This window comes from Hydra viridissima, unplaced genomic scaffold, assembly GCF_058129835.1.
Source record: "Hydra viridissima isolate aposymbiotic clone 2 unplaced genomic scaffold, HvirCarnegie_v1 scaffold_15, whole genome shotgun sequence".
NCBI lineage: Eukaryota > Metazoa > Cnidaria > Hydrozoa > Anthoathecata > Hydridae > Hydra > Hydra viridissima.
Window position 1 is genome coordinate 3,966,150 of NW_028324314.1, and position 18,218 is coordinate 3,984,367.

Here is an 18,218-nt window from a genome sequence, read left to right on the forward strand (position 1 = left end):
ACATTGAGAGTTAGAGTAACCAGTATCTGAGACATTTTGTTTTATAACAAAAGTGCGTAATATTTCGCAGAACTCAAAAAAGTCCTATATGCAATGTAAAGCTTATATATAACTCTCTTTTATTTGTTACTACAAAAAAAAAGAGAGTTAATTAAGAGCATTACACTGCATATTTGGCCTGCAAATATATAGGCCTAGATTTTGGTGAACTTGGAGTCTATAACGCTAATAACATAGTCACATAATAACGATAATACAGATTCTGCATGTAAATTTTTCAAATAGCAAAAGAGTTTCCTGATTGTGTGTGCAGTCGTTGCTTTTTTTAGCACGAACATTAGGTCAGAACGGCTTATTTCGTATCAAAAATGTTTATAAGAGCTGGTAGGTAGAGAGAAACTCTTTGAAATTTGAAAACTTCCATTTCAATACCGTTATTCTTTTCACATAATCATAAAGCTTGATTTCCCAAACGCGCGTAGTTGTTCGTTTGCTTTTTGTTTTCATTTTCATGCCAGTAAATGGTTTGGTAAACCTGATGCAGACCATGCTTTAGAATTTCTGAATTAGTAACTACTAGAGGATAAAACTGTGAAGTAGATTAAAGTTGAGACTTCAATCTTCTCCATAAATTCTATCGTGACGAGGCAGAGCAGGATTATTTGCCCAGTAAGATTTTACTTTAACAAACTCTTCTATCTTTATTTTTTACTCTTCTATAAACTCTTCTATCTTTATTTTTTACTCTTCTATAAACTCTTCGATCTTTATTTTTTACTCTTCTATAAACTCTTCGATCTTTATTTTTTACTCTTCTATATATATATATATATATATATATATACATATATATATATATATATATATATATATATATATATATATATATATATATATATATATATATATATATATATATATATATATATATATATATATATATATATATATATATATATAGCTAGAAAATGCTTCTTTTTGTTCAGTTCTTGAACTCTGTTTAGACTTAGGAAAATGTTATATCAAAGCCTTTATCGCTGTTCCACATATAACAATTCCGGTTTGGTTTATTCCAATTATTCTTTTCGTCGGATTGCCATCATTTAGATGGCAGTTTGGAAAATAGTAAAAACAATTTTATATTAAAAAAGTAATTATTTTACTGATCAGATATACACATTTTTTAATATTTCGATAAAATCAAAACGTTATTAGCATTTATCTTTTTTTTGAGCGCTTGATTCCAATCTTCATGAACCTTTAAATGGTACAAAGTTTTACTTATGACCCTACAATCAAAGCTTTAATATACCATTTGTAAACTGATTTTTTAAAATCAAAATAGAAATAGATTTGGAGAAACTGCAAGGTGTAATTACCAAATGTTGATTAGTAAAGATCTGTCAATTTTGATCAGTAAAGATCTGTCAATGTTTCATTCTCTCGCTCAAACTGTTAGAAGGTTTGGTACACAAGTTGATATCGTTCTCACTCAAGTGATTCCACCACAAAGAAAGAAGTCATCACGGGGGCTGCTGTTTTTATAAAGAACACTAAATGATTTGTTAATAAACCTCCCTTTAAAGGCTTCGATTGAGCAGGAAAGTGAAACACGTGGGTCACCAAAGATAAAGCTATTTTATCGCCAGCCATTTTTTATTGCTTATAATAGCAGGTGGTGCGTTTTTATTTAAGTCTAAACTGATGATGTTGTTGAGAAATGTGAGACCGTAAAGAGTGTTTGTTTGAGGGACATAACGAAGCACATCCTGTATTTCTGATGGTAAAACTAAAAAAGATGCATAAAAACTTTAAAAACACGAAACTAATTTATCTACAAAAAGACAAATTTATGGGGAAGAAAAGAATAAAACTACAGGCTAAGAAAAGAAAATGCCAAATGGTTACTGAAGAAAAAGTAAATTCTAAAATAAGTGCACTTACAAACTACTCGACCTGAAGATTTTTCCGTTTGATAACAGGGGGCCTGTTGCCTAGAACAAAAATAAATTTAAAAAATGTCAAAGTAAATATTATAGGTAACATCATACAGAATCTTTTCAAACTTATGGAGAGTTTGTTTAATCTTAACATGCAATTAAACCTCTAATAATAAATGTTCTTATAATATTAAATTATAATATAATATTTTTACATTATAATATATTAATGTTAAATTTATTATAATAGCTCTTTAAATGTCACCTTTGTGTAACTGGCAAGCATTTGTACACAAAACTTGTTGTTTCAATTTTGGTGCTATTTTGATTATTGTAGCTCCATTTTGGATGGACCAACGTGTTGTCTATAGAAATAAAAGTAAGCTTGAAATGGATTTTAATAAATTGTTAATTGAAAAAAATATTTATAATTTAGTTATTTTCATGATGCTCGAACTTTTGATTTGATCGAAGATTTGGTAAAAGATATATCCTAAAAATACTCAGAGCCATTTATTTTTACTCTTTTTTTTTGTCGTTGTTCTTGCTGTTTATCTTATGCAATTTAAATACTAGAAAATAGCTCTTTCTTCTTATTGTTAGGGTAAAGTATGAAAAGGTGCTACAAAATGAAAAAAAAAACCTCGTTTGTTCAACTTTTTCTTTCTTTCTTGAATTATAACTTTCTGAAAGGATTGCGTAAATCGGTCGTTATTTATTCCCATCCACCAGATTTTCATCACAATTATAAAATCATTCTTTCCTTCGAAAATTAAATCTTCGTTTAATACATAGCTTATCGAAAACTTTAGAAATGAGTCGATGTACATTTTACGAACCTAAAGTATTTATTTAACGATACTTCATCTTGATATATAAGTAACGCAATTTACTTCAAAACAACAATGCAGAGCGCGGTTTCTTTAACAAAAGCTCTAAATGTTTTTTAAAGTAACAAAAGACAAGTTAAAACTCACAAATATTCGCTTTAATTTTCCTCCTTCGATCACTGGACTAAAGTTCATGCTGGGATCTTGTTTTACAATGCTTTCAAAGTTTAGTTCCCTATCAGAGTTGAAAGAAATAGTCAGATTTTCAAGATCAGCAGTGCAGTCGGAAGTCGTGGTTATGTTGACATCGACAGAAATATTCTCACTGTAAAGTAAAATAAAATAGTGAAAATAATAAATTGATCGTCAACCATTTTTAAACTCTTTATTCCTTCAGTTATCCTACGAGTTTTGTCAGTCATCGCCATCTTTGTAGCATATTAGGTGCTTATAGTAAAACAAACAAAATATATAACTTTGTCATTTATATTTCAATACTATATTGTAAGCTTATTATATATGCAATCTTTGTAAAATTTGCATTATTGATTTTTAATTGTTTTAAATACTTTGTAGTCGTTGAGATATGATCACCTGCACCTTCGAGATTCTAACAATATTGTGAAAAAGCTCAAAAACTCAAAGTGCAATTTCATTGGTACTTTAACTGTTCAACAAAATAGAATAAAAAATTCACACAGGTACATACTTATTTATCAATATTACGCATATGATTGGTTTATAAAATATACATGCAAATAGTGGGTATCAACAAAATAATTATTTGCAATTAGGGGCCCGTATTTCAAGCTCTACAAACGATTAACTTTAACGTCTTGAGATTTCAAATTTCCAGCAGTAAACAATTAAAGTCCAGCATTAAACCAATAAAGTAGGCAATAAACCATTCGTTTTAATGTTACCTATTGGCTTCCTAGATGAAATTATCACTATGATAAGAGTTTACAGTTATATGGTCAGAACACACGTCGGTTTCTCCATCAAAGTATTTAATTCTTTATTAGAACACTCCACTTCAGCTAGTTCACTAATTTCTTTTTCGCTAAAAATTCAATTTTTCGTTTTTTTATTCGAAAACAATACTTGTGCAAACTGCATGAACGCCAAGCTCATACTGATCTTATGAGAGCGCAGCTGAGGCGTCCTGGGTAGAGTGACAGACTTATAAATTTTTGTTTATTGAACGTGGTAAAAAAAAATTTCGACGTTTGATATTGAAGCATAATATTTAAGGAGTACAAAGAAAAAAGAAAAATTATTTAAATTAAAATACTAAATTAAAGAATAAAGTACCCAAAAGGCCCGAGAGGCCCCAAGGTTACACTAACGGTTAGACAGCTGACAGCACAAAAAAGGTTGTAATAAGTGGATATATTAAAAACCCAGTTTATAATGTTACTTAGTCCTGTTTTATTCAAATGCTTTTTTTAAAATACCTTTTCAGATGTTTCTTTTTTTTTACTCAGAGTACAACTGACTCTTCCTGTCAAAGTTAATTTTATTCTGCTTCTTCATTCAATGCATCTTTATTAGTGATACACTGGGTTTTAAATATAAAATCCGGTTGAATAATGATGAAACAGTAATTAAATTATCTGAAACAAATTCATTTGCTTAGTGATTTAAATACAGAGCTGCTGTCACTAGAATAACAGCAGTTTTTAGCTTATTGACTGAAAAAAACTTATTTCGCTTATTGACTAAAATTAACTGTAGTGAACTACACTTTAAGCGTTTGCACACAGAACAGAATAACCAAGACAACACAAGTTTTTACTTTGTCCAGCATATGATGCAATTCCTCTGATAAAAGCATCGTGTTGTAAAGCTGAGTTGACAATTTATACAAATAGCAATATTCACCAGATTGCCAGTAACATTTTAAATCAGACATTAATTCATTTAAACTCGCGCTTTTTTACCTAAAACTGATATTGTTGCTAGGAATCAACTTTAATGGTGTGCCGTTTTTGTTCGCAACTCACAAATTGAACTCTCTTTAGAAACAGGATTTATAGCTTGTCTGCCTTTTTTCCACACACATTTTACAACCTTCAAAAAGGTGGCTCACTTTACAAAAGTAACGTTTCTTTTTTCATAAACTTTTTTGTTCTACGAATTTGTATTTTGTTTATTATATAAGCTTCTTCAAATAATAAGTAAGAGAAAATCAAATATTAGATCTTTATTTCTCTTTTCTAACATAAAATACTACCGGCAACGTTTGGCAGAAAAGTTTGTGACAAAAACTTCTTCCCTTTTTTAAAAATATATATTATATATTTTTAAAAAAGGGAAGAAGTTTTGTCTTCTCCTAAGTATGGTTATGGTGATGTCTCCCCTCCCTTCTTAAGTTTACAAAATGCAACAGCAAAATCCGCTCGCAACAAGAAAAAAGTTGCAGCCATTTAACTCAGGCAAAAAGCTTTTCTTAATAAAGGGCTTCTCTCACGAATTTCAAATATATTGCTCAATGCAAGACAAAAGAATTGCTTTTTGACAATCAGGCCTTCGGTATCGTACTGATTGGTATTGACCAAGATTAGCTGAGGTGACCAGCACCAGTTGAAATCAGATTCAGATTACCATTACCATTTCTGCCACAAAAATGCAGACATTAAACGAACGAGAATCATCATGAGATCTTAGTTTCTTCAATACCTCAATATGATTTATTTTACACTACATAATAACATAATAATATAAAGTTCTTCAGGATATTTAATTTATTGAAACAAAATACACGTCTTAGTATGTATTCAAAACAGTTCATTCTCTGAGTGAATCAATTCAACCGTGTGTAAAATAATTTTCTTTTATACATAAAATTTTTTAGTTTTATTTATCTTATTAGTTTTACTAATTTCTTTTCAAACAAACAAAATTAGTTAAAATATTTTACAACTCAATGTAATGTGTTTTCATAAAAATTAGAAGAAATCCGTATTCGGTGTAATCTTTTGATCAGTAAAAACCAACTGTTTGAAAGATGCAGTTGCACAAACTTTTCTGCCGGACGTTGGCGGTAGTATTTAATGTTAGAAAAGAGAAATAAAGATGTAATATTTGATTTTCTTTAATTATCAATTTAAAACGATGTGAGAAACTCTCTCGTTCATTGATTTTTGTGAATTTAAATATCCTTATGGTCCGGAAAATTTACAACCCGGAAAATTTACAACCCGGAAAATTTCTTATGATATTTACAAAGAATGATATCCTCATAGTTATCATGGCTATACGTTAGTTTCTGTGTGTCTAGTATCCTGACAGTAAAGAATTAACAAAGAAAACTTTTAAAAATATTATTAAAAAAAAAAAAGAACGTCACTTTGTTAATTTGCTTGATGAAAAAATTTTCAGGCTGCAAGTCTTCACTGACCGCGTAATTGTGACTGGAAGTAATGTTACAATTGTTGTTGTTTCGTTCGAGAATTGTATTACAGCCCATTCTGTGCTCTTATTTTCGGCACCCATGTCTCCAATCTGAAAAGCAATCACTTGAGAGATCATTTAATCACTTATCAAGTTTTATAGCTATAATGAGCAGTATAAGTTGTGCGCCGGAAAAGTTGTATGTTATATAATTTGTATGTCATATATATTTTATACCTACCAGTTGTCTAATGAACATAGTATTAGACAATTAAGACAAATATATTTTTAGCCAAACGTTTTTTGTATTTGCTGTGCATAAAATGTTTAAAAATAAAGAAATTTTTACTTTGAATAAATTACCTTGGCAATTATGTCATAATAATTTTCAACTTTTCCATACGGAGGATCCTCGTTATAAGTTTCTTGAATTGAATTAACAAGCTGACTGTCATTATGCCTCAATAAGGTTCTAGTAGCAAAAGAACTTCTTCCCAAATCAACAAGTTGTGAAATAATAAATCTACCAGACCTCTTCACAGGATCATCCAGGCTATCGATCATGAAAATTTCGCTTTTATCATTTATCTTGGCGAAATAACTAATTCTAACACTAATTTTCATTAATGATCCAATGGAATAACTCACCGGATTGAATAACAACATAAGCACTAGGAAAAATTAAAAAGTTTGTTTTTAGAACTTTATATATATATATATATATATATATATATATATATATATATATATATATATATATATATATATATATATATATATATATATATATATATATATATATGTATGTATGTATTATTTATGTATATATATATATATATATGTTATATATATATTTAGGTTGAAACGAGAACAGAAGCTATCCCCATCCCCAACCCGTTTCCATTGGGTTTTTTCTCATCTCCACCCTCTCTCCATCAGGTTTCTCCCCATCCCACCCTATTACCGTCCCCATCCCTATCGCTTCTGCTTCTCCCCCGTCCAGTTACCGCATCAGAAATAAAAATTTACATAAAAAAATGTTATATTTTAAAATTTTTTATTAATATAAAATTAGAACTGTCCGGGGTTGAAAAATATTACCACTTGAATATTATCAACACATAGACCTCATTTCTTTGTTCAAACCATGCAGAAATAAGAGTGCACTGACTCAATTTGGATGAAGTTGTGTCCTTCTATCCTCCAGTGTTCTTCCAGTAATTAAAAACGATCGTTCTGATAATGTACTTGTTGTTAGAATAGACAACACAGATTGTACTACCTATGAAAATTTTGCATAGATTCCAATTTTACTTTTCCGGTATTAAGAAATGTTATAATCAGAATCTGTGCTGTTTCAGTCGCTGTCAACCTTATTGATGGCAGCATTTTCACTTTCAAGTAAATTCACAAAAAAAATCATTTGAATTATCTTTATGTATTTTCCTCTTTTTTTTCAAGTGGCTCAAGAGATATATTTTGAGTCCAAGGAGGTTGATCTGACTAGAGAAAAACCATCGAGCATACTTTTTTAAACTTTTCAGTATTTCTTTAATTCCTTCTTCTGCCATTATTTTGGTTACAATTCTTTTAAATTTTTGATCCACAGCAGTTGCAACTCTATACATTTCATTTATTGGAATATAGCGCTTCAACACTTTGTTTAAAGATGTCTTAAACTTTTTTATGATAATATTATCTGTAGCCAATATCTGCAAATATTTTGTTATTTTAGTTGCAGTAACAATATGTACAGAACACTCTTTGTTGGTTGAATGATATTTAGTAGTAGTACCAAATGGTGTAGACACCGTGATGATATTTTTCAATAAAGTTCAATAAAAACTTACGCTGTCATCGTTTTTTGAAATAAAATTGTTGAACGTTAATTTATCCATATCTAATTATTTTTTAAATTAAAAAATTATTATAAGTTCAAACTAAATATGCGTGCTAACTTAAGTTTCCGCTAATAATCCCAGAATTTAGAAAAATCGGTTCTTGAAAATTATTAACATTACTTTAGTTACATTTTATGAAATTTCGTTAAATGACACATTTAGATTAGATTCATAAAAACCATTTGTTAAATGATAAATTGTTAATTGTTTTTATAAATCTAATATAGATACTCATTACTATTTTTAAAATAAGTTTTAAGGAAGGAAACACATCCAAAACTTCCTCTTACATTCAAATTCTTGCTTCAGCTGCAAAAAGTCTGGCTGCAAAAAGTGCGGGTTCTGACTCCATACAGGTTTGTTTAACAGATTAAAAAAACACTTGCTCTTTGCAAAAAAGTTACCTCTTGCTCCTCCATTTTTAAAGTGGAATCGTTAACAATAGGTTATTTTTTGTTGTCTTACAGTCTTTAATAAGAGATAATTGCATCCTGAATTCAACTGCAACATACTTCTGCGAGATATTTTTTTGTAGTTGGCGATCGTCTGAAAATTTCTATCGATTTTCATACCTTCTTAATTAGCGGACTACAAATTACATCATTAACACCAAATTGGCTGTCAAGATGTTTATGATTAGTTTCAAAATGAAACAATTTTTTGAGGTCAAAAAAAATCTCATCATCGGTAGAGTTGCTCTCTGAAATATCTTGTTTTTCTGATTGTTTGTCTTTGTCAAATTTCTGATCTATTTGCTTTCCAATATCCTGCTTTTGATATGGTATGAAAATGAAGTAATATGAAGTAATGAAAAACTTGTACTTTAAAGAAAAATCTTTCTGCAACTGAGTTTAAGCGTTTTTTGTCGGCAATTTTTAGTGATTAAAGATTTTCTTGCTTTTTGGCTTTAATTTACAACCTGCGGACTGCGTTGACTTTTGTGGGTAAACATTCGAATCTTGTTGCTATATCAACCAGCAAATATCAGTTAAACGAAACGGAATTGAACGGAATTCAGGTTGAACGAAAGACCATCAAGAGCATTCATTCGGAAAAGCATAACAGAAAGTGATTTTTCATCTCGCTTCAGTATCGGAAAATATTTGTTTAACGTTTTGCTTTTTTTTTGTGAGTGGTTTATCTGGTTTGCTAGCCGAGGTTGTAGTGTTGTCATAGGGTGTGTCGATTTTTAAGGTAAAATGAACTTTTTCAAATTTCGAAAAAAGAGTAGTGAAAAAATAACTTCACCATTTTTTAAGAAAAGTGATATTTTCAGAAATGAAATCATTTTAGTGCTAGCTTGATAAATTTTGATTCTTAATTCACTTATTTTGGTTATTTCCAATAATTCGCAAATTCTCATTTTTTTTAAAAAAAAGTAATTAATACATCATAATCGGACCAAAAGGAAAGCTCCGGAAAGAATTTGACATAAAAATGTCAAAAAGAACAAGGAATGCATTATTTTCCATTAATTTTGAGACCCATTACACCATTACATGGGTCTCAAAATTAATGGAAAAAGCTCTAATCTGAAGTTGAAAGTACAAAAATATACGACAAATCTCTAATATTCGCCATCTTGAATGAGGATTTTTTTAAAGTACTAACAACCTTTTTTAAAGTACTAACAAACTTCTAAATTATCGAACGTTTTGAGAATTCATTCATATTTAAATTTATCACGCTAATTCGGTTTAGCTGGGATCATTGCTTTGTTGTCTAGATTATCTTTTAAAAATTTTATCAAATAAGTTGAAAAATTTTTTATTGGTTTTATACTAAAATAAGTTTAACATTTGTAAGTTTTTTGTATTAAAAATATACATTGATATTTCTTCTAATGCTTTAAATTAACCCCCCGTGAAAATTTATTTTTATTATAACTGTCATGTAAAACGGAATGTTCCGGTACTAACTTTCCAGTAAATTTGTTTATCTAAATATCATGGCCCTTCGAAGACCAAAAATAAACAAATTTGACTCTCTTTCCTTAACAGAAATAGGAGCAAAATTCAAATACAACATTGAAGCTACAATCTACTGGTGCAGAACTTATGGTTTACTCGCCGAAAGTATGAACTGTAGTGTATGTAACGTGGCCTGCACACAGCAAGTAAAGAATGGATCACACGATCAGTTCATTTGGAGATGTCCAGTTAAGCAGTGCAAAAGAACCTTCAGCATAAGAAAAGGCAGCTTTTTTGAGAAATCCCAACTAATTCTATGGCAAATATTAGGATTAACTTACGTTTGGAGTAGAAGTGAAGGTAAGAGTCGGGGATTATCAATTAGCGATATAAGGTAAGAGCTTAACATAGGAAGCGATGACACCATTGTTGATTAAAATCAATTTTGCAGAGATATTTGTGTTTCATATTTCATCAATAACCCTGATCCAATAGGCGGTCCAGGGTGCATTGTTGAAATAGATGAATCTGTTTTCTGTCGAAGGAAGTATCATGTTGGTAGAGTAATCCCGCAGCATTGGATATTTGGTGGATATGAACCTGTTACTAAAAAAGACTTTTTAATTCCCGTCCAAAATCGCGACTCTGCAACGTTGATTCCAATCATACATCAATGGATACTTTCTGGCTCTATTGTCTGGAGTAATATGTGGGCAGCTTATAATGATTTGCAAGCACCTGCATATTTACATGGCACTGTCAACCACACCCTAAACTTTGTATAACCTCAGACTGGCGTGACAACAAACCATGTAGAAGCTATGTGGTGTCGAGCGAAAGCAAAATTCAAATCAATGATGGGACCAACTAACCGTGAAATGATAGCTGACTATTTGTCTGAATTTATGTGGATGTAGAGATTCCCTGAACATTGGTTTTTTCATTTTTGGGATCAGGTTGTGACAGCGTATCCTGTTTGACTTCCTCGAAAGCTTATTGTGTGCATTAAACGTTACTAACATTATAATTCATGCCGAGGACTACGTAAATCAAAAAACGGCTATTTTCATAGCCACTTACATTCACTAAAAACATTTTTGTAAAGAACGTAAGGAATTCTATTTTCATTATTCGAAGAAAGTTTGTCTTTTCAATTACTCTTTCTTTAATATTAAAGATTTAATATTACCAGAGAATTGTCGTGAATAAGTCTTCAAGACGTAATTGAAGGTGTGTGAAGGCGTGTTTGAAGGTGTGTTTGTGTGAAGGCGTGTTTGAAGGTGTTAATATTTTGTAGATGCTAATGAGTGTAGGAGTTAAGGTATTTAATTGTTAATGCATAAAATGTGCGAAAATGACGCGATTGTAAGAATGAATAAAAAGAGAGTGTATTTTGTAAAATGTATTGATTCGCAGTCAGATGTAAAATATATTATCAAGTTCAAAAAGTGACTCTTTAGTGTCTCAGGGAAAGTCTAAATAATTCCCCACAGAATTGTCGTAAATTTTCTTATAAATTTAAAATTCACATAAAGGAATCATGTTTCGCAAGAGTAACACGCTTTATAGCTCGTTTTTCTGTCCGATTACACATTAGAAACGAAGCAAATGAGCTTGTACTAGAATGTTTCTTATTTTAAGAGTACTTTTTTGCAACTCATACTGAAAAGTACTAAAAGTTGCTTAATTATCGAAAGTGAGAAAAAGTGTATAAAATGAACTTTGAAAACGTGTTATCAAGTTTTGTCAGCTAAAATAGTTTGAATCCCATCACTGTCATATAATCCTAAGGTTTGTCCCTGAACAGAACACAAATTAGGAAATGTTCCTCGAATCTTAATAAAATAAGTTTCTTATCGAAAAGTTACTAAGTACTAATAGTTTCTTAAGATTTTGGGGCTTATAGTACTAGTTTCTTATAAAACAAGTTTTTTATTTAAAAAAAAAAGAAAAAGTGTACACTCGAGGGAACTTAGCTGTTTATTATAAAGTAAAAAAAAAATTTTTATTGTAAAAACCGGGCTGGCATTTTTTGCTTTTGAAAATAAAACCAACCGTAAAGTTAGTTTATTCAAGATGGTGAATATTAGAGACTTGTATATTTTTGTACTATCAACTTCAGATTAGAGCTTTTTCCATTGATTTTGAGACCAATGTTTTTATACGATTCTTAATCAGGATAAAATTCTCTAGCAGAATCAATCATAAAATGGGGGAGGAGGGGGGGGGGGGGAAAGAAAGTCGAGTAGCGCCAACTAATCCTTTGTTCAGAGTACAAATGTGATTTAGAATGTATGGAAAAAATTCATGTAAAGTGTCAATGTAAGAGAGATGAAAAAATACCGATTTTAGAGCTTCAGTTCATCCAATCTCAGAGGACTAAAGTTGGTAGTTTTGGAACTTTCCATATTGGTGGTGCAGTTGGAAAGAATCCAAAAAAATTAAAATAAAACAACAAAAACAAAGAACAATGAAAACAAATAAAGAAGAAAAGGTAACTATTTAAGTAGAATGCTTGAACAACTACACCACATACTCAAACATGTATATATGTATATATGTATATATGTGTATATGTATATATATATATATATATATATATATATATATATATATATATATATATATATATATATATATATATATATATATATATACATAGGCGCCGAGTTCACAGGGGTAACAGGGGCAGTGGCCCCCCCAGAAATTTATACTAATAATATATAATCACGGATTATTACGGGGGCGAACAGATACTCTCGCCCTCATGATATGCACATTCTGAAGCAATTTTACAATCCATGCTTTGCAGCAAAAATGCAGAAGAAAGAAAAGAAGCTGTAAACAGAATTCTTAACATACAAGTAAGATAAACACCAGAAGTAAGATAAACACCAGTAATATAAACACCAGTAAGATAAACACCAGAAATAAATTCTGATACTAAACAGCTATCAGACCTTATAACATGGAATTTAAGTGTTACTGACTATCCACTGACCTGCACTCTTACCTCTGCCACAATCAAGGAGTTTGCAAACTATCCTATGGAAGTTCCTCACTGGAATTCTCATACGCAATCAGTTAAAAGATGTGTCAAATTGGTAACTGAAACTGCAAGCCATGTTTACACACATGAGCAAAGAGAATCATATATACGTTTTTTTGTGAAAAAGTTAAGAACCACAAAGAATTTTTGGTGCTAAATGCGGCGGAAACGTCTTTTTTAATTTCTTTTTTACCATTTTTGTTTAAATATTCTATTAATGACCTGAGTCATTACCAAAAAAACAATAAAAGTATTTGAAAAAAATTAATTTTTTTTTAAATACTTTTAATTTAATTTCAAACAAAAAAAATTCTTTTCTTTTGAAAAAAATGAGCAGAAAAGCTATTACCTATGAAGATCGTGTAAAAGTGGTGCATTTTCACCAGGAAGGTAAATCCGCTCGTGAAATTGGAAAAATAATAAAGCGATCACATAGTTCGGTGTTAACTATTATCAAAAGATTCAAAGAGACGAAATCTTACCTTAATCAACATTGTTCTGGAAGACCGCGTTTGACGACACCCAATGATGATCGCCTTTTAAACAGGTTGGCAAAGAAAAATCGAACCATGCCGTCGCATGAATTAAGAAGGGAATGGAAGCTTTCAAATGGACGTCAAGCATCGGCATCACTTGTGCGTAGGAAACTATTAGCTAACAATATGTTATGGAAAAAAGCTGTTCTAAAACTGCGACTTACCAAACAACATTTAAAAAGCGAAAAGAATTTTGCCAAAGCGTCAAAGAATGGTCTAAACAAAAATGGAGGACAGTAATGTTCATTGATGAGATAAATATCGAGGTTGATAACCGAAAAAACCGAATTATGATTCGCAGGCAGCCTTCAGAAAAATATAAACTCGATTGTATAGTTCAAAGAACAAAACAAAGTAGCGGGTTGGTTGGAATTTGGTGCTGCATGATATATTATGATCTCGGTAGGTTTAAATTATTTGATGGTCGACTCAACTCTATTTATTAAGTCGATATTTTAAATAACAACTTGTTACCGTCAATTAATGCACTTAAGCAAAGCGTTCCGTTCATTTTTCAGCAAAACAATGCACCATGTCACAGAGCTAAATTTGTCTCTGAATGGTTCAAAAGCAAAAATATTGAGCGTCTAACTTGGCCACCAAATTGCCCAGATCTAAATTGCATTGAAAATCTTTGGAGTTGGCTTGATAAAGAGATTGCCAAGAAAGCACCAAGGAGCCTTGAGGAGTTGCACAATATTTTACCAGCAATACTCGGAAACGTTCCCAAACATATTTTAGAAAATTTAAAAGACTCAATGCCAAATCGTATAAATGAGTGCTTAAAAATTCATGGTAGAATTACGCGGTATTAGGTAAAAATTACCGTTTTTTGTTCTGTGGTTCATAACTTTTTTACAATTTTTTTTAAATAAAAATTACCTATAAAACTTTGAATATATTTTTTTTATTTGTTTAAAAGTTTTTATCATTATTATTATTTTTTATCTTGTTTGTCTATTTTCTAAAATTTGTTATTATTATTTTTTTAACCAGAAAAATATATTCGGTTAAATAAAAATTTAAAAATAAAAATAAGTTATATTTTGTTTTTGTATTTATACATACATACATACATACATACATACATACATACATACATACATACATACATACATACATACATACATACATACATACATACATACATACATACATACATACATACATACATACATACATACATACATACATACATACATACATACATACATACATACATACATACATACATACATACATACATACATACATACATACATACATACATACATACATACATACATACATACATACATACATACATACATACATACATACATACATACATACATACATACATACATACATACATACATACATACATACATACATACATACATACATACATACATACATACATACATACATACATACATACATACATACATACATACATACATACATACATACATACATACATACATACATACATACATACATACATACATACATACATACATACATACATACATACATACATACATACATACATACATACATACATACATACATACATACATACATACATACATACATACATACATACATACATACATACATACATACATACATACATACATACATACATACATACATACATACATACATACATACATACATACATACATACATACATACATACATACATACATACATACATACATACATACATACATACATACATACATACATACATACATACATACATACATACATACATACATACATACATACATACATACATACATACATACATACATACATACATACATACATACATACATACATACATACATACATACATACATACATACATACATACATACATACATACATACATACATACATACATACATACATACATACATACATACATACATACATACATACATACATACATACATACATACATACATACATACATACATACATACATACATACATACATACATACATACATACATACATACATACATACATACATACATACATACATACATACATACATACATACATACATACATACATACATACATACATACATACATACATACATACATACATACATACATACATACATACATACATACATACATACATACATACATACATACATACATACATACATACATACATACATACATACATACATACATATATATATATATATATATATATATATATATATATATATATAAAGAAATTAGTTTGTACCTTCAAAATCAATATGTCTTTGAATATCCATATATAGTGTAACTCCAGTCGTTGATACTTCACAAAAACAGTCTGTTGGATCTCTCGCTGCTCCAACAATTAGCTCGCCATTTAAAAATTTTTGACCGCAAATTTGACCACACTTTTCCTCTGTTGTAAAGCTTTCTTGTCGAACATCACCTTTAGAATAACAACCCTGACTCCATATTGGCAAACATTTCAAAAAGGAAACTAAAAAAATTGTAAAAGAAATCTTTAAAGAAATCGGCTATTACAAATTATTATATATAAGCTATTACAAATATGCAGAAATATAAAAAAATACAAACAAAAAAATATGTAGCATTTTCACGGTTTCAATGAAAAAAAAAAATTTATAGGATTCGGCTGCAGCCAGAGAATTTGAATAAGCTACACCCGAAATAATATTGATTGGAAAAAGTTTTTTCTTTTTGAAATGTTCGGTTAAAAATATTCGATCAAAATATTTTTCTATCGATGAAAAACATTTTTTTGTTGAGATCAATTTTACCCTACGAGCGAGAAAGCGTAAAAATGATGAAAAAGGTTTTATAGCGTAATTAGCCAAAATTAAATTAACCGAAAAAAAAAACGATTAAAAGCTATTATACTGAATTATTGGTTTAATTTATCAATGGACCAAAAAAATGTCAAAAAAACGAGCAAAAAAAAACAAACTGAAAACATGTTTTGGACGAGTTATTTTTGTTAATGGTTGACGCGTTCTTTTGCAAACTTTTTTTTATTTCTGTTTTAGGAAATCAAATTTCCAAACAAACTACTAAATAAATAGCATCTTTACCTTGAACAATGATAATAAAGATTGAAATGTACATTTCTTTTGTCATATTTAAGAAAAGTTGTTTTGTATTCTCATTAAAGTCAAATAATATTGCGTTAAAAAAGCACAAAAAATCTGCTTGGATTCCTTGGATCTTTGAGTTTTCATGTCCTTTAAATGCTGATTTAAGAGATCTCACTGTTAATTTCTAAGATTTTTTTAGGACTCCAAGGAAACAGCCACATGAGATTCATCCATAATTTATACCTTTTTTGATAAAAATATGGCTCCACAACGTTCAAAACCAGTTTATTATCACAAATTTGTAATTAGAAAAAATTTTTGACAAATTAAAGAGAGATGGTGAGATAATTGTCATGATAAAAAATTAGTACAATGGAAGAAAAGAGACGGAAGCTGTTGTCTAATTATTGCTGATTGTTTCGGAATAATATATTTCGGGAAAGTTTATTTCGGAATAAATTATTTCAGAGTTTAGTTTATTTGCAACTACGTGATAATGATACTTTTAATTAAAATAAAGTCTTTGCTTCTATGTAACGGATTATATGTGTCGCCTGAAATCTTGTTTCACGAATTGTCAAAAATAAACATTTCATATGCTACTTTCCCGTACGTGCGGTCTGAATAAAAACGTGTCGTTTAAGGATCCTAAGAATGATGATTCATATATCACAGCATTTGTGAACAAAGATGCATTATTTATATATGGTTTTCATAACTTTTAAAATAGCTTTCAAAAAGTAATAAACTCGGAATTTAATTTTTCAGAGGAGACTGGTGAGGAGGGGATTATTAGTATGATGAAAGGAATATCAAGTTGAAATGTATGGGTTTGATTAAAATTTTGACATTTTTTATTTTAAAACCACATAACCCTAAGATATGGCTGGAAGAGCTGTGTAAACTTGGCTGTCTGAAACTCGGTTGTGTATTCAAAATTTTGGGGCCTGGGATTGAATCTGTAATCGCAGCTCACGGTTGCTGCATTTTGTACAGTTACGGAAAAAAGCCTCATACTGTTACATATACTTTTGTAGCTCTCGACAAGCTCTATCTAAGTGTACTATCAAACATTAACGTAGTAAATTTACTACACTAGGTAGATGTCTCTTTTGGTAAGAAAAACTAGAATGACTGTGGAAAAATGTATCCGGACAGTTACTCTCTGCTAATTTTTGGTCAAGATTTTCAAAAATGATCATGATATAAAATCTTGTAAGTATCCTAGTAGCTTAGGATACTATAAGATCTTATAAGTATTCTAGTAGCTTAGGATGATATAAGTAAAAATGATAAAAATCATAATATCTATTTCTGTAACATTTATAATCCATTGACAACCTTTACCATGGTGAAAAGTAAAGAATTGACAGAAGTTGCTAGGAAAGATTTTGAAGTCATGTTCTACCATCTGCTCGAGAGTTATTCGATGGAGAATTCTTATTCCAACAAGATGGTAATTCAAAACATACGGCAAAAAATACCAAAGCCTGGCTCCAAAGCAAAGTTATCGAGCGGTTAGATCAGCACAAAGTCCAGACTTGAATCCTATAGAAAACCGTAAGCTCATATTG

The 18,218-nt window shown here is 29.9% G+C and overlaps 1 protein-coding gene across 1 annotated transcript; it reads right to left on the reverse strand.

The window, feature by feature from the left end:
- Positions 1–1,135: 1,135 nt before the first annotated feature.
- LOC149878245 (uncharacterized) lies at positions 1,136–16,796 on the reverse strand. The gene is made up of 9 exons (XM_090072860.1): positions 16,642–16,796; positions 15,819–16,049; positions 6,530–6,837; positions 6,123–6,277; positions 2,918–3,095; positions 2,584–2,779; positions 2,206–2,305; positions 1,945–1,994; positions 1,136–1,789 (listed from the first exon to the last, which is right to left on the reverse strand). The coding sequence occupies exons 1-9, from the start codon at positions 16,685–16,687 to the stop codon at positions 1,635–1,637; spliced, it is 1,419 nt and encodes a 472-aa protein (XP_089928986.1). The 5' UTR covers positions 16,688–16,796; the 3' UTR covers positions 1,136–1,634.
- Between the last annotated feature and the right edge of the window lie 1,422 nt (positions 16,797–18,218).

Bases quoted from the DNA above. Each gene is read 5' to 3' on its own strand.
- LOC149878245 (XM_090072860.1), bottom strand. From the start codon at position 16,687: ATGACAAAAGAAATGTACATTTCAATCTTTATTATCATTGTTCAAG. The intron at 6,838-15,818 runs GTACAAACTAAT...AATTTTTCCTAG, and splicing joins AAGACATATTGATTTTGAAG to TGCTTATGTTGTTATTCAAT. The intron at 6,278-6,529 runs GTAATTTATTCA...ATTGCTTTTCAG, and splicing joins ATTATGACATAATTGCCAAG to ATTGGAGACATGGGTGCCGA.